At 36.4% G+C, this 22,843-nt stretch overlaps 1 protein-coding gene and 1 long non-coding RNA gene across 3 annotated transcripts; both read left to right on the forward strand.

The window, feature by feature from the left end:
* The first annotated feature begins 3,272 nt into the window (after positions 1 to 3,272).
* On the forward strand, positions 3,273 to 5,530 carry LOC122282630. Of its 2 annotated transcripts, XR_006230428.1 has the most exons (4): positions 3,273 to 3,658; positions 3,781 to 3,869; positions 4,182 to 5,149; positions 5,277 to 5,530. It is a non-coding gene; the product is annotated as an uncharacterized LOC122282630 (long non-coding RNA). The 2 variants fall into 2 exon arrangements; XR_006230427.1 differs by lacking the exon at positions 3,781 to 3,869.
* A 6,949-nt stretch (positions 5,531 to 12,479) lies between these two features.
* Positions 12,480 to 13,717, forward strand: LOC122282028 (E3 ubiquitin-protein ligase RHA1B-like). Its single transcript, XM_043093936.1, has 2 exons — positions 12,480 to 12,601; positions 12,943 to 13,717. Exon 2 carries the CDS (start codon positions 13,063 to 13,065, stop codon positions 13,585 to 13,587), a length of 525 nt encoding a protein of 174 aa, XP_042949870.1. The 5' UTR covers positions 12,480 to 12,601; positions 12,943 to 13,062; the 3' UTR covers positions 13,588 to 13,717.
* The last annotated feature ends 9,126 nt before the right edge of the window (positions 13,718 to 22,843 follow it).

The following is a 22,843-nucleotide window of genomic DNA, read 5'->3' on the forward strand; positions in this document are numbered from 1 at the left end:
AACCGTCCGGTCTGATTTGTTGTTAATTGTTCTTGGAATATCCTGGGTTTCCTCTCTTTTTTTTTTTTTTGAAATAGACTTCAATTCAATTCATGAATGAAGGAAGTTACAGCTGTGACCAATAAGTTCAGGTATAAACCCTGATTACAAGTCAACTACATATCGGTTATACGCTCCCCCACCCACAACTTTCATTGTGCCAAGCATTGTCTAAAAAACTTCAAAAGAAACTTTCTAAAGACACAGCTGTTTTGAGATGCGAGACTCTGTAAAAACAGAGATGTCCATCTCGACTTGTCTACGAGAAAAACACAACTCATAACCCCCCACCCTCCAAAAGATGAGGGGGATTTTCACCCTCATCCTCCAAAAAAGGATAGGGACTAAACTACCCTTATCCTCCAAGAGGAAAGGGAATTGCCTATTTCAAACTTTTTATTTAAACTCTAACAGACAAAACAAACTAACAAGGAAACTATACTGTCCACGCCGAAAGCTCCTCGACTGTCTGCCCCACTTTGCCCCCACTATCCTGCTACCCGTAACTGCCTCCAGCCTGCATTCTGCCACATCCTGCAACTTGCAGGTAAGCAACAAACAGCTCCAAAGAGCAACCGACGAGCCATCCTCAAAGCACAACCGGACAAGCACACAGGCAACAGAAGAACTTCACCGTAGGCCCTTATTACAGACAAAATAAACACCAGGAAAACATAAAACCGAGTCTAAACAACCCAACGGCAGGCCTCACTGCCTCCTTAACGCTTAAAATATACTAGCCAAAAACAAAAAGAAAGACTAAAACCGAATGAAAGAACCAAACTAAACAGAAAGACTACCCGAAAAGACTAAACAGACTAAAACCATCTGTAAAAACCAGACTATAACCTGATTGTAATCATAAAAACCACCATCGCCGATCCCCTTCTCCAACCACCATCCATGAAGAAACCTCCAGGAGCTATGGCCAGGCTCCACCCCAGAAAAGGCACCTTAACCCCTCATGCATGTTTACGTGCAAATCGAGACCTCCTCTATTTTCCATGGATGAAACAGAGTCCTTAAAACTCGCCGGAATGCATCCCAAACTTAGCACGCAAATCTTCACCTCTGAGAGCAAGCCGTAACCCTGCTCCTGTCGTAGATCCTCCACAACCGTCCCCTCAGCAGACCAATACGTCGTGTAAACCACCCAAAAACAATTGGTCAGGGACACCCCTCAGCAAACCAACCATTGCCATACGCACCCGATATCCCCCACCGCCGTCGTATAAGCTTCTCCCCACCCAACTGCGTGTTTAGTGGAGGTTGAGGGCTCAGGAACCAGGCCTGGTGATGGCCATTCACCCCATCAGAGACACAGCCACAGCTTTTATTAGCAACCCGGATGGTTAGCTTTGACCACACCATGCCACGGCCAAGAACGACATCAAGGCCCTCCTTCACCACCATGCAAGCGTCACTCCGTCCACTGCGGGATATAAAAAGAAGGATGGCTTCGGGCTCCTTGACCGGGAGGATGGCTTCCACCTCCAAATTAAAACTTTATTGTAAACAAAAAAATAAAAGTACAAATAGAAAAAAGGAAACGGAAAGGAAAATAGAGAGATGGAGGGCTCCCACTCCCTCAGACGGAAACTCGGCCTTTGTTTTTCTAGAGAGATAGAGGAGCTTCTCTCTCTAGTATCGGGACTCTCTTTTAGGAATTTTTTTACATTAGATTTCATCCTGGGTTTCCTCTTAAAAAAGTAACTTGTGGAGTTCTTTTGAATAATGGTAACAACCAAAGCTTTACACAACCGCCTCATCTAATCACGTAATGTCACTTTTCTTTCTGCCAACAAATCTAATCCTTCGAGTTGGTTTGAATAAGATAAATGCTTTAGCGGTAAAAAATCTTTGCAATAATAAATTTATAAGTTGATTTAACTTGATTTTAATATGTTAAATTATAAAATTATATTTATTATAGAATAGATTTAAAGTATTAATTTATAAATTTATTCTTATAAAATTTATATAATTGTAGGTATCACTTCTCTTTAAATAATAGATTATTCACTTATTTCGAATGATCATATATTATCAGTCTTTAACAACAAATCTAATGGCTCGTATTTTAAAATTTAAATTTCCAAATTTCAAAATGATATTGGAAGAGAACCCAATGAAGAAATAGCACACATTTCGAAATTATTTTGAAATTTTAAGAGTGAGGGAGGTTTGGATACTTAGGCCTGATTTGGAGGACAAGAACGTCTCCTGTCAATATTTAAATAAGTTAATCTTCTAGTAAATATATATACTATTCTTCAAATAGCAGTCCTTCAACAGGTGAGTGCCAAGTAAGCTTTCCAACTTAATTTCCATGTGACCGCACATTAGGAGATCACGCATCCCCCCCTCTTTGCACAGAAATAATTAGGAGTGTAACCGGTCTAATTTGGTTTGATTTTGGACAAAATTGAGGACCGAACCGAGATATACCGATTTTGTATTTTTCAAAACCGGGATACACACCGGTTACCCTCTCAAACCAGTACTCCGATTTTACAGGTTTCCGGTCCAGTTTGGTCAGGTTTTACCGGTTTTAATGTAATATATTATATTATATAATATATAATATAATATATTATAATATATACACTATAGTGATAATATATTGTAATATATTATAATATATATTATAATTGTATTATAGACTATAATGATATATTACAATATATAATATAATAATATATTATAGTATATTATAATATATAGTGATATAGTCTTAGTATAATTATTAATATGCACTATATAATACTAGTATAACTATTAATACAATAAACAAAATGATATAAGATTTTAAAATTTAATATTATATTAACTAGTAATTTATCATATAATACAAAACTATTTTATATATAGTTACATATTATATATAAATATTATATACAATATAAAAATTTAAAATATATATAAATCGGTTCGATCTGGTCTGGTCCGGTTTTAAAAAAAGAAAAATTAGAACCAGACCGATTTTAACCGGTTTTAAGAAAACTAAAACCGATACCGGACTGAACCAACCTCGAAACCGGACCGATGCCACTGATTTAGTCCAGTTCGATCCAGTTTATCGGTTTATCGGTTTTTTTTTTACACCCCTAAAAATAACACATTCCAAAAAGAAAAATGCTACTCACAACCGCGCGGCAACGCCTCCTACGTGGCAAAATAGAAACGACGTCGTTTCTATTTTGCCAGCCACCGCTATTTCAGATCGAAATCCGTACTCATTTTAGTCTTCGTCTTCTCCATCTCCACGATTCCATGTCTCGTCTTCTCCATCCCAAGCCGTATCTCGTCTTCTCCATCCCCACGAAGTGAAGTTCATTTTGGTCTTCATCTTCTCCATCCTCACAAAGCCCCATCCCCATGAAGTCTTATATTCTCCCACGAAGCCTCATTTCATTTCCCATTTTCCTTCTCCCCTGCTCATTCTCCCTTTCTCCTTCACCTTCTCCTTCTCACCCTTCCTCTCTTTCCAAGATCTGTTCCTTCCCCCTTCTCCGAAATCCTAACCCTAACCCCTTTATCCCAATCCCTAACCTAGCCCGTGGCTGTCTTCATGGGTGTCGTCGTGGGTGCCCAGAGGTCCTTCATGGGTGTCTTCGTGGTATGTTCATGTCACAATTATTTCCCCATTTTTTATTTCTTTATATTTTGTCTTGCACCAATGTTTTACAACCATTAGTTCTACAATTTATTTTTTTTAAGAAAAAAAATTCCTTCATACAGATGATTGAAAGTCTCAATACCGGATATTATTTTGATTGTGGCCAAAATAGTCCTTGTTGGTGGGTCAACACCAGCTTCTTGTGAGTAAGGTAGGGTCACAGAAGGATTTGTCTTTTGCTTGATTGATACGATTTTGAGATTATGTTGAGTTGATAGGGCTTGAATGGACGCATGCATCTTGACTTGCTTTTGGGTTCCCTAACTTCTTATATGTATGTATAATGAGCAGTAATCATGCAACTTTACATAGGAAAGACACAAGCTCCATGAAAAAGTTAATGAAGGACTAATTCTTTTGTTTACATGCATCAACTTCGTGAATTATTTCTTGAGATTATGTTGAGTTGATAGGGCTACATGCTGCTTTGGATTGAATATTTCTATTTAATTGCTTTCTGCAGGTTTGAGATCTGAGTTGTGAGCAGCTGCTTATAATAATATTTCCTCACAAATCATAACACAAATTTCTTTATGGTGAGATATTTGGGGGCAGGTATGCAAGTTTTGATCCCTTGGTGACTTTCAGTACACTTTTTGCATAGTTGGATTGTCCTGTTTAGATGATTGGATACTTGGATCAATGATTAGTTGGATTAGTTTGATTAGCTGGATTGCCATATATGCTCTCATTGATTGGATGCTTACACTGTCTAAGTGTAAGTGTCAATTTGAGTAGTGTTTGTGTCACTTTGATTCTCACAGTGGGTTTATGAAGACAAGCTTGTCGCACTTGAAGCCTGGACTTACTTGAAACCTGGAGTTTCCAACATTTTCTTTTGTGTTTGTGGTTCATTATCAATAAGGAGTTTCTCAAGGAGAGGCTGTTTTTCCAATCTACTTCCTGCTATGTTGTTTACCAGTGCTTCTAACCTGGAACCCATGATAATGGCTCGACTAATGCATGTTGAAGGTAGCTGCAGAAGGTAGGAGTTGCAAATAACAAAAGCAATAGTCAAAATATCTAATAAATGTGAAGCTTCGGTGACAACACACCAATATAAAAGCACCTGCAAAAGAGGCTCATCCTCCTAGAGTAAAAACAGAATATCTACTTACCCAAGATATTAATTTCCCTTCCCAACTTTTTAAATTTCCCTTTTTTCCCACTTCTCCCTCCCTCTTTTTTTAAATTTCCGCTAAAACCAAAATTTAAGGTAAGCTTGTTATTTGCCATGTATATGTGATTTACTCTTTTTCGGTAGAAATCCACTTCATAAAGATTATCACAAAGAGGCAAATTTATAATATGAATCACAGCACATAACTGCAAGGAGAGAGGCAGAGACAGGAGATTTCAAGTTACCTGTGCATTCTGTGCAACCTTAAAACCAAAACTACTCTCTGAAACGCCAGTCGCAAGCTTATATAGGTAAATCACATCTTCATGATCAGATTTTGAGTTTTCTATATCGATGTCTTTATGTGAAGTCAAATGTGAATTGATAGGGCTACATGCTGCTATGGATTGAATATTTCTATTTAATTGCTCTGTGCAGGCTTGAGATCTAAGTTGTGAGCAGCTGCTTATAATAATATTCTTGAGCAACAAGCAGAAATAAGACGTTTACGCACGCTACTCCTCACTACTCCGTATCTATTGGGCTTTTGCCATTGTTGTTTCATGTTATTTGGTAGTATGTAAGTGATTTAGGACTGGTATTGATAGTATGTACTTCGAGTTAGTCAGATTGTGTATTTCCCCTGTTGTTCTGTGTATGTTATCATAATCTTCATGTTTCCTAGAAACAAATCATGACCCCCAATTCGATTTCAAGCCCAAAATAAGCATCAGTAGTTTCGACTCAATGGCTGAAATTGATACATGAATGAGTGGAGAGAATCTAAGTTGTTAAAAAACCAAGGTTAGACTTGAAGCAAGCAAAATACTGGAAAAAAAAGCATCAGTACTTGAAGCAAGCAAAAATTTTACTTGTTAAAAAAAAAGGCAAGCAAAATACAAGTTAGACTTTGCCGACCAAGGTAAGGTATCTGTGAAGAAATTTCAAAACAAATAGAGGAAATAGCAGTTGATGCGCCTCTCACTGCTTTACATGTACTGGAAAACAAACAAATGTCTACTTATTCAAGTAGTGGATGGAAAATTGAAGATGAGTATGTTACTTTGCAAACCAAAAACCATCTTATCAGACAAATAATTATGCAAAGATTGGTTTTGTAAATCTTCAGGAAATGCCCCAATTTTCCCTAATTCTGATATCACACCAAGTGAGATGGAATGAAACCGAGAAACTCGTTCTCTAACTGCAACTGCAGTTCTATTCCCAAAAGATAGATGCTTAAACCTGCAAGCAAATATTAATGCTCCGACAACTTAACTTTAAAAACCAAACTTTTCCATGTACTCTCACAGTCTGCATTACTTTTTCCTCCATTACAACAAGTTGAGGGAGTTGAAGTTCAACCTGAATCTTTCTGCATATTATGGTTCGTCCTATAAAAGTTTAACCTGAATCTTTTGGAGATTATAATACCAACATCATATTTCAACATATAAAAAAGTCTCATACCATCCAAAAATAACTACAAATAAAAAGCTATCCATACAAAAAATAATTACAATAAAAAGCTATCCATCCAGAAAATACAAATAATTGACCAATATAATATAGCCATTGGTTGCAATAGCTTTTTAGATGTTCCAATACACAATACACAAAGATGTATATTTCCAATCGCTTGTTAGATGTGTCCATGAATTACATTCAATGAATCCAAAAATAATTCTCAGAATATTTGCAACTAAACCATTTCATTGCACCGATTGTGATCCATCCAAGTCAACTTGCACCGGTTTTGATCCATTCAACCCAAATTGCATATGTAACAAATAATATTTAAATATTAATGACGATATCGATATTACTAGAGAATATTTTAAATTTTAGTGAACTTACACTTTCTTGACTCACAATCACGATATCGATATAAAAGTACTGCTTTTTTAGGTTTGCAGCTCAACCCATGAATCTATTATTGCTCTCTTTTTAATTGATTATCAACTATTCCTATTTCTGCTACCCTTTGTAGAGTCAATGAAATTATGGATTGAGCGAAAGGCCCTTAAGGAATTCAAGAATCATAATGCAAAAACATCCAAAATACAAATGATAAAGAGAAATAGAATGCAATGCAGGTGGACCCTAAGGAATTTAAGAATCATGCAAAGGAATCTTTTATATGGAATATAAAAATTCAAATCATGCAGAGGAATCAAAAACCAAAAGTAGATGGACGAGATCCACATGAAGACGACGACGCAATCAGCTTCTATCTTCCAGACCCAAAATGGTTGTTTCTCGTCCCAGACCCACTCGATCAACTTTATGAAAAGTGAAATCTGAATTTTCCCTCCTTTCCTTGTTCATCTCTTCTACTTTATTTTTTATTTTATTTTAAGTATAACGAATGACGTGGCATAATGGTTCCCCCACGGTTCCGCACCAAGGTTGCATATAGCAGTATAGTTTCTATTAAGATCTTCACCATCGGAGATTACATCAACAATGGCCGCCTTTGAGATCACATATATATAGAACACTAATTTATATAAGAAAAGATAGAATAACTAGACGTGCTAGAAAATGCTTATTGGGGTCTCTCGCTAATATAAGCCTACATATGTGTGAACCTTGTTTAGCTGATAAGGCTTGTATTTGTGAACCTAGCTCATTCTGATATTTGTGAACCTATGAATGTAAAGGTTTGCCATGGTGCCTCTTATTTTTTTCACCTTTATAGACGACTACTCACGTTTTAGTCATGTCTATCTGATCTTCCATCACTTTAAAGCATCAGATTACTTCAAGGGCTTGGTGATTGTCGTTGAGAATCAGAAAGAAATGAATTAAAAATTCTACGAACTGATTGGAGTCGAGAGTACTTGTCTAAAGAGTTTCAAGGACTATGTGAGCAAAAAGGGATATGTAGGTAATTAACAATTCCTGGCACACCACAATAAAATAGTATTGCGGAAAGAAGAAATTATACCTTATTGGAAATAGTTCGATCAATGATGGCACGAGCTAACCTGCCAATATCTTTTTGGGGGATGCTCTTCTTCTAAGTCAGTTTTTTCAACCCCATACGAGTTATGGAATAACGCAAAACCAAATTTGGAACATTTGCATCCTTGGAGTTGTGTAGATTATGTTCACACTACTTCCCATAAGTATAAGAAACTTGGCCCTAGAGCAAATAAGCATATCTTTATAAGATATTTAGAGAGCTCAAAGGGTTATATAATGTTTAGTGAACATCCTAGCAGAGAGATGACAAAAATAGAGTCACGTAATATTACATTTATCGAGAGTGATTTTTTCAATATTGGTGAAGCAAAGAATAATTTTAAACTTTTTGAGTTGCAAGAAATTAAGGGAATTACACCATCTTTTGGCTACGGTGGAGAATTATTATATCTTAGAATCACAAAAGATACTGGGAGTGACTTGCCTCCTAGTGGGATTATACCACTAAAAAATAACTCACAAGAGTCTCAATTATGTAGAAAGGAACGTGAAACCATTCCTCATCGTCGTTTTGAGATTGAAGGGAAATATTTCATGTGTGCTCCGTATGACTTTGATGAACATTCTTTTTATGAGGAAGCACTAAGTTCACTTACTTCAACTAAATGGCTAGTTGCTATGAGAGATGAGATGAGTTCTATGGCAAAGAACTAAGTTTGGGAGTTAGTTGATCTTCCCCCTGGGTGCAAATCTATTAGAAACAAATGGGTTTTAAAAATTAAACTTCAGGCAGATGGATCAATTGACAAGTATAAGGTCCAAGTTGTGGTGAAGGGCTATACTCAAAGAAAGGATATAGGTTATGAAGAAACATTCTTTCAGGTGGTGAGATTTGCTTTTATTCGCCTCATTCTAGCTATAATTGCACACCAAAATTTGAAACTTTTTCAAATAGATGTGAAAACTGTATTTCTCAATGGAGAACTAGACGAAGAGATCTATATGAATCAACCTATTGGTTTTGAAGTTGAGGGACAAGAGTGCAAAGTATGACAGCTGAAACATTCCATTTATGGCCTTAAACAATCGTCTAGACAATGGTACTTCAGATTTCATGAGGCCGTTGCTTCAATTGGCTTTGACATGCTAGAAGAAAGACCATTGTGTGCATGTCAAAAGTAAAGGAAAAAGTTTTCTAATTTTATCTTTGTACGTGGATGACATCTTATTAGCTGAAAATGATATGGAAATAATTGTCGCCATAAAATAATGGTTGTCCTCTACTTTTGAGATGAATGACATGGATGAAGCAAATTATGTGCTGGGAGTTAAAATTTCAAGGGATTGATCTAGGAAGTTTCTTGATTTGTCTCAAAAGACTTACATTAAGAAAATTCTAGAATAATTTCGTATGCATAACTCCAAACCAATAGACACTCTGATTGAGAAGAGTTATACTTTGAGCCTAGAATATTGCCCTAAGAATGATGAGAAAAAGAAAGAAATGACTAGAGTTTTTTATGCAAGTGCAATTGAAAGTCTGATATATGCTATGTTGTGTACCCGACCTAATATTTGCTTTGTTATTGGATTGGTTAGTCGTTATTAGAGTAACCTAGGACCTGTTCATTGGCAAGCAGTCAAGAGGATTTTTCGATACCTTCATGGAACAGCAGATGTTGTTCTTTACTAGTAGGGTGGAGACATGAAACTAAAGGGTTATAGTGATGCTGATTGGGCTAGTGACAAAGATAAGCGGAAATCTATGACGGGTTATGCATTTATGCTTTGTGAAGGAGCTATTTTTTGATGTAGCAAAAAACAATCATGTACTGCTTTGTCCAGTCATAGTATATTGCTTGTTTTGCAGCTGTACAAGAAGCTATTTGATTAAGGAGAGTTTTCCAGTGCCTAGAAGTTACAGCTCTTGTAGATGAAGCCGCTAAGATATATAGTGATAGTATGATAGCTTTGGCATATGTTAAGGATCCCAAATACAATAGTAGATCCAAATACATAGATATTCGCTTTCACTACATTCGAGATGTTGTTACGCAAGGTGAAGTGATCTTACAACATGTTTCTACTAGCAAAATGGTAGCTGATCCTCTTACTAAGGCTACTAGTAGAAGTGTTTTCTAAACTCATGTTAGGAGTTTTGGACTTCATCAGATTTGATATATATTGTATTAAGGATACCTTAACTTTATTGTATATTTAACACTGTTAGTATTTATGGCAGTGAGGTTATTGTGTTTATCTCAAATTCTTAATTAATTAATACTAAGTGAAAGACAAACATAATAAAGATGTCACTAGGCAGAGATCAGTCTACTCATATGGATGATCACCTTGGCGCTAGAATTGCGAGCAAGATGAAACAAATTGATTACTTTGGCACTTAAAAAGCGAGCTAGTAAATACCTTAATACTTTTGTAGCATTTAAAATAAATTTAAAGAGTGTCACCTTAGCTTGGCTAAGATGAGACTTACAAGAGTCATATATGAGGTATTTGCACAACTTCATGAAACCTGAATAAAGTAGAATATGAGATCTTAGGCAAGCGCTAAATGAGTGACTGTGCTAAAAAACTCAAGTTAGAGCACATTTGTGACGACTAGATTAAGATTCCTACGACTTTTGAATGTGACAAACCCAATTAAATGAAAGTTTCGTCGTAGCATATATTTCATACTGTATGTGTTGTAGATGACCATATAAGGGAGTGATTGGATGGATCCCTACTCCATCACTTTGTGAGCCCTAGTAGATTAATAAATGATCTATTCATATGACCTTGAATCTATAACTATATGGCCTTCAATCTAGAACTATGTCATGAAATGAAAACTTTATGTTGCTAATTTAGCATGTTTTCTTAGGGCCACGAATAATACGGTCTCACGGAACATGTCTAGGAAAGCAATCAAGTCTAATTGAATTGACATGAGTGTCTAGGAAAAATTATTTGGATTCTTATTTATTATTTTATGTCTCATGGCTAGGGCGATTATGTCGTTTTGACTCGATATAATCATGAGCATATTATATAATATGAGACTAAGAATTGCTTTAATTTATAAACTCGTGAAGGATTAAGGACACTTGATCAAGTGAGATCAAATAATCTGGGGTATAAACGAGATATAATGAGTGATGTACTATGTTAGTATGATGGTGACTTAATATAGTACTCTTACCCTTTGTCTTCTTGTCAGGTCGCATACTTCATTTTCTGTATGAGGAATAATTGATTAAGAGAATAGGAAGAGATTGTTAATGGACAAAGTGCCCATAGTGGACAAGTGGGAGATGTTGGTAATGGGTAAATTCCATGACCTATGTTATGTCCACATGGGTGGGAAGTTATTAATTAACTCTCTACCACTACCACATCTTTAAGGAAAGTTAATTAATTTTCCATATGGAAACTGTTTAAATAAAGGGTTTACGTACATTATTTGGTGTGTAGAAAAATTTAAGAAAAACTCTCATTTCTCTCTACATTTTCCTAGAGAAATTATCTAGATCTCTTGATCTTAAAGCGTGGAATTTTTAAAAAGACTCTAGTAGCCTCCTAAGTGACGTAGAAATACAAATAATAAAGTGACATAGACTGTAAAATGAGTAAAAATCTGACCTTGTGAAAATTCCGTTCCTTGAGGAAATTGATTTAACCTTATTTAACATCGCCATAAAATGCAAATGAGGCATCCAATCAAAGTTGCAGAAAACTCGAATGAAGAGAGTCAAGAGACCATTATCATCTAAGTTTCTTGGAAAACGGCCCTTTATATACATGTACTTTTTATGCTCTCCTTTTGGAGAACGCAAATTCAATAAGCAAGAACGTACGCCACGGAAGACCTAAATCAAATATTCAAAAATGGTCCGAGGTGGCTACTTCCCTTTCCCAAAGGAGAACAGATTACCAGATGCAGTTCATCTAAGCAGTCCGAATGAAAGGACATGCATAGAGGCCCAGAAAATGGAAACTTGTAAATCAAAGATGAGATCCACGACTACGCATACGAATCCATGGATTCCGCATGCAGGCCACCTGTTTGAATATAAGCGTGCGTGCAACATGCTCGGCGTTGCCGCCCTTGTGCATCAAATGACAAGACTGCGATGTGCTGTGAATAAGTGATGGGCACGGGGCTAATATTTAAAAAAGGAAAATGATATATTGGCAAATATACTACAATTTAATTACAAATAAGTATTAAAAAGTAATACTTATTTTTAATTTTTTAAAAATATAATTTCTTAAAGTGGAAAAAATTAGTTTTTTAATTAATGTGAAATAATATTTGAGTTGTCCATTAATTGTAATTCTGTCATTCTCTTTTGACAAAATGTAAAATAATACCCTTTCTACTATTCTACAATCCGTTTACCATGTGGCATTAATGCCACTAAATATAAGCATTCCACTGACGCTTCGTTTATTTAAAAATAGGGCTTTGCTAGATACAGTCGGTAAATGCAGTCGGCTATACGGAATGAATAAAAAAAATTATAAAATTTTTTTTTTATATTCAGGGAGACCTACATGAATAAAAAAAAAGTTATAAAAATAAATTTTTTTTTCGTGTAGGTCTCGTATTAATTCACTTTTTTACAGCCGACTGCACGCCGACTGTATCTGCCGACTGCAAAAAGTATTTCTCTAAAAAATAATGGATCAGATGTCGATGTCCTCCGAAAATTTCCTCCCATTTTAAAATTAAAACCCCCTCATTTCACAATCTCTCTCAAAATCCAAAGCTGACCTCCACCGCGCCATCCATCTGCCGTGCAACGCTGCTATCCAGCACACCACCAGCTCAGGTAACTATCTGTCTGTATCTCTGTCTCTCTCATATTTGGGTATCCCCTAACAAATATACTCCATCCGCAGTCTTTATTTTCCTAGTCAGAGATCAGGCTAGCTGCGTTTCAATCTTTCTCTATGCTTGGTTCTTTGAGTCTCTAAGATCAGACTTGATCATAAATAATATATTTTTAGTTGCAGCAATGGGTCAATTCCGTATACCTTAATTTGTGAGTTTAATTATATTATCTTACTATGATCAACAAGATATGGGGATGGACTATAATTAATATTGTTGTTAACGCTTCAATTTGACTTTTGAGAAAAATATGTTAAATATTGTGAATTTCTAAAGCAGGCACCAGGCAATGACAGACATTACCTGCGCCATAATTGCTCATTTTTCCCATCACCACCAAGGCTCCATCATTTTCAACCTAATTCCGGCTGCTCCTTCGCTTTCTTCTTCAACACCTTCATGAATATCCTCTCTTCTCCTCCCATACTCATGGCGTTAACCAGTATTACCATCGCAAAATGCATAAACATCACCTTTCTAGTTGACCTTCTGGGCCACCTGAAGTTCATGGGGATGATGGCACTCTATCGTCTGTGTCCTCTCAATCTACCAGATCAACAAGATCATCAAACTGAAGATCAAGACCAATCCACAAATAGTACATATGTTCTTGTAATGAATGGTTCATCTCCGTCCCTAGTCCCAGTCTACACTCTGATGGCGTTGATCAAGAAGAGGGTTCCTGTAATAGAATACAGCATTTTTGTTGAAAGACATGGATCAGTTGCGCATGAAATGGCATATTGTTCTGTCTGCTTGAACAGCGTTAAGAGAAGCCAAGAGATCAGGGAGCTCTCTAACTGTTCTCACGTGTTTCACAGGGAGTGCTTGGATCGATGGGTAGACGAGGCCAAGGTGACCTGCCCTTTGTGCAGAACTATGTTGCTTCCAGCTGCTAGTAAAGATCAGATGATGATGGTATAGTTCACGGTACAGATCTCATCGATTCTCCATGCATCAAATATGTATCAGAGTAATTTGCTACAGATTAATATTCGGTACTGTTGTTGGGCCATTTGAATTTTTTTCATCTTATTATTATAATTTTCTTAAATCTTCGTACAAAATATAATAAATAATTTAAATTTTTCTTAACTTTTTTAAATTCTAAAATAATAACAATATTAAAATATAATATTTTAATATTTAATCTTAAAACTCAAAATTCTCATCTAAAAATTATCGATAATCAAGCAGAACAGTCAAACATGCAGATATATATAAATGGATCATTGTCACTGTCGATGGTACTATTGGTCTGTCTAATGTTTAGTGATAATATAATATATATATATATATATAGGCTGTAGGGCCGTGGGCATAGAAAATCCCCTATTAATTAATTATTGAATTTCATTAGGTTGACTAACTATTTATATATATTATTTCACATATATGATTATAGATAGCCTCCAATTCATGAAATTTACTATTCTGCCTGCATTTTTAGGTTCCATTTAAATGTTGACTTGAGTTCTTTATAAAAAATAATGAGTTAAAATAATAGAGTAAATTTTATAAAATCTATCTAAATAAATTTAGATATATTTAAATGTTAAGATAAGTTTAGATTTATTTATAAAAAGTTAAAAAATGTTGTGGGTCCTGCATATAAAGAGTATTGAGTTGAAAAAGATTATGAATCACACGTGTAAAAATATTTTAAATAAGTTTAAGTGTTTGGATATACATAATCTAAAATCAGATTAAACTGAGTTTCAAACGAGAACTTAGTCTTCGTGACTCATTATGGTTGGAGCACTCTGTTTTTTAATTTTTTTATTTTTTTTTTGAAAGTGTGGTTGGAGTACTACTCGATAACAAGGTAAAGTTACAAACGTTACAAGAAAATTGCTTTCTATTAACAAAAGTTTTGGTCCACATTTAATTATTTTGCAATGGAGATATTTTTCCCAATTCATCCGAAAAGCTTCGAAACAAAAATCAAGTGTTTTGGTGAATATCATGATCCCAAAAAATACATTTATGTGACATTTGACGGCCGATCTGATCGAATGCGTTCGAACAATTTCTTTTGTTATTTTCTAATATTCATTCAAAAGTGAACAATACCATTTAATTGAAATTTTTGGATTAAAGATAATCGAACGATTTGAAGCAACATTTGAACGGTTTGAACTGGACCATTCAAACGCTACCATGGAATAATTTTTTAGACTTGATAATTCTATTCAAATAGGTGCTTTTTAACTCCAATTATATATGAAAGCATATATTTCAGGGAAATTTACAAACAAATATATTTCAAGGTTACATCAATATAATCACCCAATTTTCCAAATATATATATATATATATATATAAATATAATCACCCAAATTTTCTAATAATAAAAATTAAATATATTATATACACAGTAAAAACAAAGGACTTTGGAGCACCAAAACACTCCTATAAAAATAATTATGATATTTACAATCATATAATAGACAAATGTCGTCTACTCATTTTGATTTCAAAATGAGTAAATATGAAATCAAGAAAAAATTAATTTTTTAATAATAATTTTTTTTTTTTTAAATAATGTGCGGCGCTTACATAATATATAATTTTATATAGCATTATTAAAAAAAACCAACGTAGGAAAAAACTATTGTACTCACGTTTAAACTGCAACAAATAATTCCTCTACTTTCACGTTAAGAGTGTTTTTACCCAAAATATTTCGTACTTTAGAAATCAAGAATAAAAGTAAATCATGTGGTTTTACTTTTAGAACAGGTGACAATTTATCATCACATAAGGTGTTTTTACCCGAAACTATAGTCCCCGTGTGTGATATTTTTGCACTTGATTGGACCTACCGAAGTATATATATAATTTATAAAAATATTTTATATAGTAATTGTATAAATTAATTATGTAATTTTCATCTAATTTATCATTATTAACTATATGTATTTGGAGTTTGGATGATATTGCATTTTTCAATTTCATTTTCTCTATTTTTTTATTTTTAACTTTATTATAATGATTGCTAATTTTTATGGATGGATATAGATAATTTTGATAACTTTTCCAACTTTCTTTGACTATTGTTAAGTATAAAATGTGCAAATAAAGATAAATAATTAATATTCAAAAGTATTAATATTGTAATTTTTTTGTATAGATGGGTTGAAAATATACATTAGAAGTGATTTTGGACTTTTCATATACTTGACCCATTTTATATTAACCCGAACCAAATTGGACCGACCAAGTTGATAATTAACAGTTCAGTCCAGTCTATAGGAGTAATTGGTCTAGTCTCGTCCAAAAAAGGGTAGACCAAAATTTTTGGTCCGACCCAAAAATCCTCCTAATTGGACCAATTACACCTCTAATCTTACATAGTTAAATTAAAAGTTTTGAATTCGAATTTTGACTTTAGACTCTACTTTATTCAGTAATATTAAATACAGTCATGAATTGTATAAATACTACACTCCTTTTGAGATTGAGTAGGGTTTATATTACAAAATTTATCTTTTAATGTAGATTTGATATTTATTGAACTTGCGGTTTTTTGTTCTGTTTCTATTACAAACGAAAAGGATGATACATGAGAGGAAGGGGGGAGTTTTCCAACAAATACTCCAGTGCAAAAGAGGTTAAAAAAAAAAAAAGCCCAATTTCTTGGTCCACCCGTACCCTACAAATAGAACATCATTTTTAAGAACAATGTTACGTACAGTTATGGAGTGTATAAACGACGCGTAATCGTTTTGAAAAAGAGTAAGGTCCATAATTAAAAAAATTAATTTTTTTTCATATGAATCTCGAATTAATTTATTTTTTTCAAAAGAACTATACAGTAATTATAAATATTATTTCTCTTTTAAAAAACGGTATTCAACGGTTTGCAAAGTTATGCAAACTATAAATCGGAGGTTAGTAGAGGTTAATAACATTGGAACTTCTGCTGGAAGTGGTGATGTTGGTGGGTACACCGCAGTTTGTCATCTAAGATGTTTTATTTTTGGAAGAGAGGCACTTCACACTGGTCGGGCTGTTAATCACACAAAAACAGCCTACCATTCATCTTATGCCACGTAGGAAAAAATATTGGAAGGCAAATACACCGAGTCATAGAGAATCACAACGTACAGGCCCTCATTCCGTCTGCCCTTCTCCCCTTCGCACAAAGACCGCACCTCATACGATTTTGCAGGCAATTTACTTCACCCCCAAACCCCCCCTGCCGCGACGCGTCTCTATACACTGCTCTCTTCCATCCCTCTTCAGTCTTTATTGAAAACTTGGCTACGCTTTTGGGATTTTGGGTAACTTTTTCCTGCCTCGATTCTTCAATTTTCATGTAAGATTTACTTCCAATTCTTGATTTCTAAACAATGACTTTGTAAAGTTCAAGATTTGGTTCTCTCTTTCTAAAATCTTTCACAAAGTCAAGATTTGGTTCTCTCTTTCTAAAATCTTTGTATTGCTTCAAATTTTCTTGAAACGATAATGGAAGAGAGAGATGATGGCTCAAAAAGACCAAAAAGGCTGAAACGGCAGTAAAGCAATACAAGCATGAAAAACAAAAGCTTTGGTCATTCTCTCTATCTTTGCATTGGGGTTTGTTTCAAAATTTTTGAGATTTTATAAACGTAGATGGATTGTTAGATTGTTGCTACGTTCTTTTGCCTCCAAATATGGAACATATTTGAGAGTTGGGAATGGGTTTCGTAGACCAAAAATCACAAGCAAACCAAATGGGTTTCGCAGCGAGAGAGTGATTTTCAGATGGAATTCTTCATTAATGGGTTGAAATCTGTCGGCGTAGAGTGAGCTAGTGGCGGTGGAACCTCCAAAGCTCTTGGGCAGTAGTGCAAACAGACGAAAGAGATGACCGACCCCTCGCAGCGATCAGTGATTTTCCGACGGAAGAGATGAAACAAGAGATGAAAGGGGTCTCGCAACGGTGAGATGAGTTTCAAAAGGGAGCCGCGAAATCGCAAGGGCTTGGAGAAATCGTGTGAGCTTCAGCTTGGAGAAAACGTGAGGGCAGAGCTTCATGGAGAAATCATGAGGGCTTCGAAATCACAAAGGGCTTCGTGCAGCTTCAGCTCGGAGAAATTGTGAGGGTGAAATCGCAAAGGGTGAAATCGTGGGGCGCCGATGTAAGAAATCGTGATGGCTAAAAGAAAATGTGAGGGCTTCGACTGGAAGGAAATCGTGGGGCTTCAGCTTGGAGAAATCAAATTTTGGGGGTAAAATGGCAAAGGGGGAAATGGTGAAGGGCTTCTGATTTTTTGAGATGTTAAGCTGTTCAGATGTAATGCTGGTCCATGATTGTTTCGGTAGAAGTCGTACGTGTTGGAATGTTATTGGCCGGCTGTTATTTGAGTAAAACCAGCCCAAACGGTCCCAAGGATTTCTCTTTTTGGAAACATCCGAAGTCCCTTCTCCTTCTCTTTTCTCCCTCCTACTTTCGTCTCTCTCTACACCCTCGCCGAACACCATTTCCCTCCCATCGTGTGTTTTTTTTCCTTTCCATTTTTTCCCAAGAACAATTACAAAACCATTGAAAAATTTGTGGGGTCGCTCGGAGAAATCCATGACAACTTCCACCATGTTCTACTGCTTGCTACTAATCGACGATCAAACTCGCTTCTCATTCTTCGGTTTTCCATCCATCCCTCTGCTCTATCAGCTCTTCGCCCTTTCATCTTTGACCCAAATCTCGGAACTTCATTTCCCTCCATGAATCTTTTTCGTTCCCCAGAAATTCAATCTCTATTAAGACACAAAGTCTCTGCGTCGTTTCTGCCTCTAAATCGGACAATGGATCGCAAGAATCTTCCTTTCAGGTGGGATTGAGTTTTCTCTCTCTGTTTAATTATGCTCTTTGGTTGAATTTATGTGCGCTTTGCTATTGTCTGTTGCATCATTGTCAATTAGCAACAATCGAAATTACTACTTTTTATGATGCCTTTTGCCTCTCGGTTTAAATAGCCTATAGTTTACTCCTATATGTACATCTTAGGCCTAGTTTGTTTTCAGAGATGAGATAAGATAAGATGAAATCTTTTAAGATATGTTAAGATGAGCTGAGATAAGATTAGATAAAATATGTGTTTGTTTATAGAGATCAGATGAGATTAGTTTGACTTTGTTATAGTTAGTAATATGATGGAACCCACAAGTACTTATAATACTTTTTATAGTATTTTATTTGGAAAAATGCTTAGGTCACCACTAGCCCTTTTTTTTTTTTTTTCCTTTAAAGATTAAGAAAAAATTATTGAATATTATTATAAATTTTTTATATTTTTTTAAATATTTAAAAGTATTAAAAAATTATTAGAAAAAAAATAAAAAAATAAAAGTTTTTTTAAGCCTAGCGGGAGCCACTAGCGGTGGCTCTAACATGAACCTTTTATTTGTTTAACCGTTGGCTATGGATAATAAGGTCCCTGGCCGGTACGTAAAAAACTTCCCATATACGCTCTGCTAGGGTTCGTGTTTGGTCTCCGTTAGGTGGTCTCGTCTGCTGCATGGCGGCTCTTGATGGCCCGCCGCCCATGGCAGCCCCGGCCAGGTCCTTCGCCGATCTCGTCTCTGCCGTGCCTCAACCACTGCCGGAGATGGAGGTCTCTTTCCGTCAGCCAAAAACCATCGACGGTGAACTGGTTTTCACGTTTTCAGTGGAGGAGATTGAGAAACTTGCACAACCATTTCGGTTTTCCATTGTTCTGAAATTCCTCCGGCAAAGGCCATCTTTAGATGCAGTTAGAGCCTTCATCCGAAATAGGTGGGGTTTGTCCAGCATGCCTGTCGTTTCAGCGATGCAGCGTCCACGCCATGTCTTCATTCGGATGGCTAACGAGATGGACTTCAATAAGGCCCTGTCCAGAGAATCTTGTGAGGTAAATGGCATCTTCTACCGGCCTTTTGCATGGACACCAGAATTCGATGAAGACTATGAACCACCGTGTGTACCGGTTTGGGTGTTCTTGCCTGGGCTTCCTCCGAGTTTTTACCAGCCTTCAGTTTTAAAGATGATCACAGCTCCCATTGGCAGGTTTATTAGATGTGATCATTCCACTACGTGTGCTACGCGTACAGATGGTGCTCGGATATGTCTGGAAGTAGACTCTTCAAAGGCTCCGATTAATTACTTTTGGATCGGTAAGCCTGGGGTCCCGAGAAGTAGACGGCAGGAGATTATTTTCGAGATGTTGCCGGCATATTGCTCCAGATGTAAATGTCAAGGACACAATGCTCAAACTTGCCGCAAGGATTCCGATCAGAAGAAGCAGACGAAAGCCTCAAAGAAATGGGTAAAAATAGATGTGAAGCCTTCGGAAGATAGGGTGACCGATCCTGTGATTTCGTGCAATGCTGAGAAAGAGATGCAACAGGAAGTTTTGGTGCATCAGGAAGTTGCTGCAGTGGTCGAGAGTCCCCTTACGTTGAAGGCTGACCTTGGTGGGAAGGAGGTCTTGGATGATGCAACTGGAAATGGGAATGTTGATAGCATGGAGGTGCAGCGTACTCAGGTGCATCAGCATGAAAAAGCCACGGTTTATGTAGGGGAGCCGAGTTCCTATAATGATCAAGAGTTGGAGCATGGTGTGGGTTTGATGAGGGAAACGTGTGTGGAGAAAGGTGCTGGTTCAGTTTTGGGTATCACAGATAAGGAAGGGAGGTCTAACGATATTCCTCTTTTTCAAGTCACGGAACTTATGGAGGATGGGTCCAGTTTGCATGACGAGAATATGTTACAGGAGAAAGATGACGAGAATGTGGATAACTTGATCTCTACCGGATGCAATGATGAGGGCAATAAAGAGTTGGCTGCTGAAACACAATCGGATCATGAAGTTGAGAGAGTCTCTATGAAAGAGGATATGCAGAAAGATTATTCCACGGACTCGGAAGACATGACTAAAAATGTAGGTAAGTTTCTCAAAAGAAACTCTACCCAGGCTATTACTCGTCCTAAAAAGTTGAATTTATGATTAGTCCAATTCTATTTTGGAACATACGGGGAGTTCGCTCTTCCAAGTTGAGGTTGACGAATATTATTAAAAAATTTAAGCCGAATATTATTGCTTTGGCTGAGCCTTTTTTGAGGGAAGACAAGATAACTACTCTCTTGGGAAAGTATAATTGTAATAGGTTTGTCACTAATGAGAGGCATAGTGGGAAAATTTGGTTGTTGTGGAACTCTGAGATATCTATACAGTGGTTGAATGGGTCGAACCAATTTGTTTCTGTAAAAGTTGAGGAGAATGGGTTTGTTTTTATTCTCACTATCGTCTATGCTAAGTGCAACCCTGTTGAAAGGAAGAATCTTTGGGAAGATCTGGTTGAGACGAGTAATGGAAATCTTCCGTGGATTCTCTGCGGCGATTTCAACATCATAAGAGAGGATTCGGAACGACGGGGGGGACTCCCTCGACCTTTTAATGCTATGGGGGACTTCAATATTTGCCTTCAAAACTGCGGGGTTATGGATATGAGATCACAAGGCGCGTTGATGACCTGGTGTAATGGCCAAAGCGGCTTGGCTCGTAGTTGGGCAAGGTTAGATCGTTGCTTTCTTAATTCTAATTTTCTTAATTGTTTTCCTAACGTCTTTTCTCAGGTTTTGTCTCGTTCTACCTCTGATCACTCTCCTTTAGTGATTCAAATGGGTGAGGACCCGTTCAGGTATGGGCCTAGCCCTTTTCGTTTCCAATTTATGTGGACTGACCATGCAGATTTCCTTAGTTTCGTGGAGGGGAACTGGAATCAAGATGGGCTTGGTTCTGGTCTTTTTAAGTTATCCTTTAAGCTTAAAAGACTTAAGGTGGCGCTTAGGGATTGGAATCAACGTGTTTTTGGGAGAACAGATGTGATTATCAAAGATATTGAGCAGCGCATTGATCGCCTGGATAATAGCCTTCAGAACTCTTATTCTATTGAGGATGATAATGATCTCTTGGCTGCCAAGTTGGAACTCTTAACTTGGAAGGGTCGGGAAAACATTCGTCTGTCTCATATGGCTAAGAAAAGATGGTTGATAGATGGGGATAATAATTCAAAATTTTTCCATGCTTATTTGAATGCTAAAAATCATAAGAGGGTTACTGATATGTTTCTTGCAGATGGTACTAATTTAAATAACCCTATTGAGATTCATAAGGCCGCTGTTGAGTATTTTAAGCAGTTTTTGGGTGAGAATAGCCATTGTGAGTTTTCCAGTTTTCGGGATTTGATTTCCCCAGTGATTACCGCGGATGAGAATTTGATGCTTTGTAGTAGTCCTTCGATGGATGAAATTAAGGATGCTTTGTTCAGTATTCCTATTGACAGTAGCCCGGGTCCTGATGGTTTTGGTTCCGGTTTCTTTAGGTCCTGCTGGGAGATTGTTAAAGCAAATCTTTTGGAGGCGGTTTCTGAGTTCTTTCAACATCAGCTGCTCCCTAGATATTATTCAGCGTCTTTTATTGTTCTTATCCCAAAGGTGGAATCTCCTACAGGTTTTGACAAGTTTAGGCCTATTAGCTTGTGCTCTGTGGTTTATAAGATCTGTGCGAAAATTTTGGTGGGCCGCCTCACGAATGTGCTTCCTAAGATGATCTCCCAAGAGCAAGGGGCCTTTATTCCTGGTCGTAGCATTTTTGAAAATATAAGTCTTACACAGGAAATGGTCCATTCTATTAATAAAACTGCTATAGGGGGTAATGTCTTGGTTAAGCTTGATATGTCCAAGGCTTATGATAGAGTTAATTGGAGGTTCCTTATTCAAGTTCTGGAGTCCTTTGGGTTTTCTCCTCAGTTTTGCGCTTTGATAAACCTTTGTATTTCCTCACCCTGGTATTCTATTATGATGAATGGTACTTCCTTGGGTTTCTTTAAGGGCGAGCGTGGTTTGAGGCAGGGCGATCCGCTGTCTCTTTACTTATTTGTCATTATGCAGGAGACACTATCTCGGTTACTCAAGAATGCTTTTGAGAATGGTAAAATTGGCAGGTTTTCACAAGCTAGAGGTACGCCTTTTATTTCCCACCTTATGTATGTGGATGATATTATTATTTTCTCTAATGGTGGAAAGAAGTCTATGAGAGGGTTGATGGAGGTGCTTAATCTTTATGAGAAGTGGACAGGTCAGATTCTTAATAAAAATAAAAGTGCTATTTTGTTTTCAAAAAAAATATCTGATCCTAGGAAATCTTCTCTTCTT

Source organism: Carya illinoinensis, chromosome 11 (assembly GCF_018687715.1).
Source record: "Carya illinoinensis cultivar Pawnee chromosome 11, C.illinoinensisPawnee_v1, whole genome shotgun sequence".
Taxonomy (NCBI): domain Eukaryota; kingdom Viridiplantae; phylum Streptophyta; class Magnoliopsida; order Fagales; family Juglandaceae; genus Carya; species Carya illinoinensis.

Coding starts and splice junctions, on each gene's coding strand:
- LOC122282028 (XM_043093936.1), top strand. CDS start 13,063: ATGAATATCCTCTCTTCTCCTCCCATACTCATGGCGTTAACCAGTATT.